The sequence below is a fragment of the Cariama cristata genome, unplaced genomic scaffold (assembly GCF_000690535.1).
Source record: "Cariama cristata isolate BGI_N322 unplaced genomic scaffold, ASM69053v1 scaffold2439, whole genome shotgun sequence".
Classification (NCBI taxonomy): Eukaryota; Metazoa; Chordata; class Aves; order Cariamiformes; family Cariamidae; genus Cariama; species Cariama cristata.
In genome coordinates, this window is record NW_009636129.1 from 254 (window position 1) to 4551 (window position 4298).

Consider the following 4298-nt stretch of genomic DNA (forward strand, 5'->3'; position numbering starts at 1 on the left):
GGGGACATAGGATATGTTCATTTAAATGTATATTAGTGCAAATGCTGCGAGCTCAGGTGCTGCTGGGGCTCCCAGGCATTACAAGAACTTAGGATGCTTCTGTGCCAGAGCTGGTACTGCTGCGCAGCGCTGACACCGCACTCTTGCCCAAGCATCACAGGACCTTTATGTTCAGAGGAAGCCTATGGGTGAGCTGGGTACCAGTCTGCGTTCGATCAGCTCAAACCCGCAAAGAGCACAGCCGGGGGAGTCGGTTTAGTGTGTTTCGTTGCTCGGGCAGCCCAGGAGAGAAGCGTGGTGGTAGAGCTGCAGGATTTTGTTGGGAGTTTAATAGTCACAGTGTTGTGCAGTTCACATTTGGGGGGAGTTTATTTAATGATACAACAGTGTGGTATGAAGCCAAGACCTTCTTTCTGCTCTGGAAGATGCTGGTGAGGTTTGCTGACAAGCAGCAGCATTACCGTGTACCCCCTGGGAGGAGCTCAGGCTAGTTCCATTCGCTCAAATTTTCCTTTAGCAAGCACAGTTGAAAAATCTTCAGAGATTAGGTTTGCTGCAGTTTGGCAAAATCAGGTTTTATGGTATTTGTTATTATTTTGAGCAAGGTGGCTGTGAATAGCAGAGCGCAAACCCTCTGGGTGATTCAAATGAACAGCTTGTTGAGAGTCAACAGTCAGATTGAAGGAGTAAGGAGGGAAAACATGGTAGCCTTAAAGCTTCATATTATAGAGTGCAGCATTTGGGTTAAGTGTGCAAGGAGCAAAAATATTGATGTTGCCTCACTGACATGTTTTAGTGTTAAGGAAGTGTCAGCATATAGTTTATGCTAAATAGCTTATAGCTACCAGAGGAAAAATGATGGGGGAGCAGACAGGAGAGGGGGCCAGGGGCAGACGTAGTAGGGTGAGAATCCATCTTTGCCAGGCTACAGCTGATGCCAGACATCCATAAGCTGGTTTTAACAGATCAAAGAAGAGTCACAGCTCATGTTGGTTATTTAAAATTTTATTTGTCTCTAGTTTATTCTCATAAAAACACTCTAGTCTATTTGGTTTTAGTATTCAGACAGTACAGACTTCTGATATTATCAACAGTGATATTAGAGAAGCAGTACAAACCAACCTACTTTAGCATGTAACCAAGCACAGGTGGAACTAAAACCACCTCCACTTGTAAAAACTAATTAGCCAGCTTTCTTAGGCTTTATAGTTAAAATACAACTCAGTAAATGGTTATAGTCACCAAACCATATAAATAAAATCTAACATGGTAAAATAGGAACAGCTGAATGTGCAAGAGTCAAAGTAAAAATATCTAGATAGGTATTTCGCTAATTAGAGCAATCACCAGTTAACTGCATCTATGTTGTAACTGTCTCTCATAGGAGTGAGTTTTCATCTTCGTTTCCAGTTAAAGTTCATCACTTTCATACAGTCCAGACTGCTCAGCCAAACGCTGAAACTCTCCTTCTGGTGAGAAAGCTTGTTTCACATCCAGTCCTCTTCCATTAAGTGCCAAATACTTGCTAAAAGTTGGTCGAACCCGTAACTGCTTTGGGGCTGGAAGTGGCTTCTTTGCATGTGCTGGAGGAGAGAAAAAAAAAGCTTCTTTCAGTGTCTTCCCAGACTGTGGAAAGACCCATGGTAGAGCACCCTGATTGCTTTTTATCTGCAACATACACCAGCAAACCCTTAGGAAGAATTTAACATATCTCAGACATCAGAGATTTATATTCACCATCCTTCTTGGTATCAATCAAATTGTAGTCTTTAAACAGTCCAGATAGCAGATGTAGACAATGTGCAAAGGACACATTGCTGTGTCTTAGCACTAAACAGAAGAGTTTTTCCCAGGATAGTTACTTTTTGTCTAGTTCAGTGTCTTTGGAAAGAAATCCTCCCAGCAGTCTAAGCTTCATTAGGTTAATCTTGAGGGTCAGTTCTGAATACAAGTGCCAGTGGCAGTTTTGACTGTGGCACTGTGATGTGGTACTTACTGGCAACCTCCAGCCTGGCGTGGCATGTGGCCACACCTGCTCCATTGACAGCAGATACGGTATACCAACCAGCATCCTTCTTGTTTGCATTATGAATGAGGAGGCAAATCCTTCCAGTATTGTCATGTAACAAGCTGAAAAAGGAAGGTGTTTATGGGTAAGTGCTTGGAGGGGGAAGGAGAGAAGACATTGAAATCAGTCAGTTTGCATGCTGAGGAGCTGAGAAAGCCCTAGAACAATTCTTGCAGGGCGCTGCAAGCTATTTAGACATAAACACTGCATTTGTGTTACAAGCCACCAGTGATTCATATCGTGATACTATTCAGCCGTGGCATCAAGGCCCTTCTGTAGCCCCATAGCATGATGAATGCATTGGATGTTTCAGTCCTAAAGCCACACTGCTCCATGGGCCTTGCAACTGCTGCTAGAATTCAGAGTGGTATCTGGCCACAGTTTTCTGTCTGTGCCCTCAAAACAAGATTCTGAGCATCGTGCCTGTCCAGCATGTCATAAACGAGGGGCAAATCTAGCTTTCCAGCTTGCTGCTTTTAGAAACCAGCCAATTCAAATTTGACTTAAGAAATTCTGGTTATTGTTTTCTAACACACCAATGGCCAACTCATTAGTAGGATACCTTATTCGATCTGTATTATATTGTACCATTTCGTTGTTTCTTTTCCAGTAAATCCGGGGTGTTGGGATAGCAGAGATCTGGCATTCAAGTCTGGCTGTATCTCCTTCAAAAACCTTTTTGCTTTGTGGCTTGAAGATGAAAATTGGAGGCGTGTGATGTTCTTTTGCTAAATTAAAGAGGAAGGATAAGGAGTTGTTACTGTAAGTATTGAATGCTACTATCAGGTTTGTTTTTCAAGGTTTCAGAATGCTAAATTCAAGAGAGCACATGTTCTTTACTGCAACTCCTTAGCCTACAGGCAACTGCCATGAGCATAAGGGTGTAGTAGACACAATCCACTTTAGAAGGAGAGTCAATCAATATATGTTGTCAATCCTGGGAGATTAAAAACTCCCAAATTCTGGACATCCCCCTTCATCTAAATATCCCACTATAAGTGCTTTGAAGAAATGTGTCATCCCAGATGTATGTAGTAAAATAGTCTTGGAAAAAGGTAGTGTGTTTGTTATTGTTTGAGCCTGAATATCTGGAGATCTACCCCTGCTTCTTAATTGTTTTGTGTCCCAAACACATGGAGGAAGGCATTAGGTTACTGAGATTTTCCACGTGTGGGCAGGTAATTATCAGTGCTCTCAGTCTTACCAATTACTTCCACTTTTACTGCAAAAGATGCTTCTCCTGCACGGTTGACAGCCACACATTCGTATGTCCCTGCATCAGATGATTTGACTGCTTCGAAGATAAATGAGTGGAACCCCTTTTCTGACACTATCATTTTATGGAACTGATCTTGATGAACCATCCTTCCATTCTGATACCACATCACATCTGGAGTCGGCAGCCCACTAACCTGTGAAGGAAAGGAAAGCAGTGAAGAGTTAAACAGCTTTAAGATAATAAAAACCTTTCAATGCTATAGGGACTTTGATGCTGATAGATCATCAAATCACGATCTGCAAAATTTTACAGTCTTGCCTAGTTTTGAATATTAACGTGGTGCTGCACAGAGAGGAAGGCTTGTGAAGTGCAGTGGAAAGATGAGCTTTAGCTACAAGACAGTAGATGCTCTTCCTGCAACCCCCTCTTGTAAGGTAGTTTTGATTAGGCCAACGATACTCATTGTGGGTCATGGAGGGAGCTAACTTACCCTTTTAATCTCACAGCCAGCACTGTCAGTGATGCTGACATCCATGCTGTTTTGATAATGTATGTAAATAAACTGTCCTGTAGGCATGCTCCAGGATGTCGGTGACATTCAGAAGTTAAGCAATTTGCAGCAAAATGGCTAAAGGTCATGCTTAAGTCTGGCAAGACTTTACTTAAGGAAACAGATTGGAAGTGATCAGGAAAAACCAAGCCAAACCACAATTAGCAAACATCCTTTGCAGTGAAGTTGCATGTCCGGGAGAGCTATGTTCTTCCTTACCCTAGGGCTGGTACAATTGCCATAGTTTCAGGCCACCCTGGTGTTTTGTCTGTTTGTAATTAGGGCATTTCCTTGCCAGATTGTCTGCTCCAGCAAGGGCACAGTTACCTCAGAGAAGACTCATTGAAGGCAGGCTGGTCTTAAACAGGCCTTGCTGGACCTATGTCCAGCATATATCTGCTGAAGTCAGTGGAGTCCTAGTGCAAAGCACAAGGTTCCCTCCCAAAATGCTTTCTTTCAGC

At 42.7% G+C, this 4298-nt stretch overlaps 1 protein-coding gene across 1 annotated transcript in view; it reads right to left on the reverse strand.

The window, feature by feature from the left end:
* Positions 1-990: 990 nt before the first annotated feature.
* The window catches only part of MYOT (myotilin), a 13742-nt gene continuing 10434 nt past the window's right edge, over positions 991-4298 (reverse strand). The window contains exons 7-10 of the mRNA XM_009707787.1: positions 3273-3480; positions 2631-2796; positions 1997-2130; positions 991-1583 (exon numbers count right to left, since the gene is read on the reverse strand). Of these exons, the coding sequence (XP_009706089.1) occupies positions 1411-1583; positions 1997-2130; positions 2631-2796; positions 3273-3480 (681 nt within the window). The 3' untranslated portion in view covers positions 991-1410. The remainder of the gene's footprint in view (positions 1584-1996; positions 2131-2630; positions 2797-3272; positions 3481-4298) is intronic.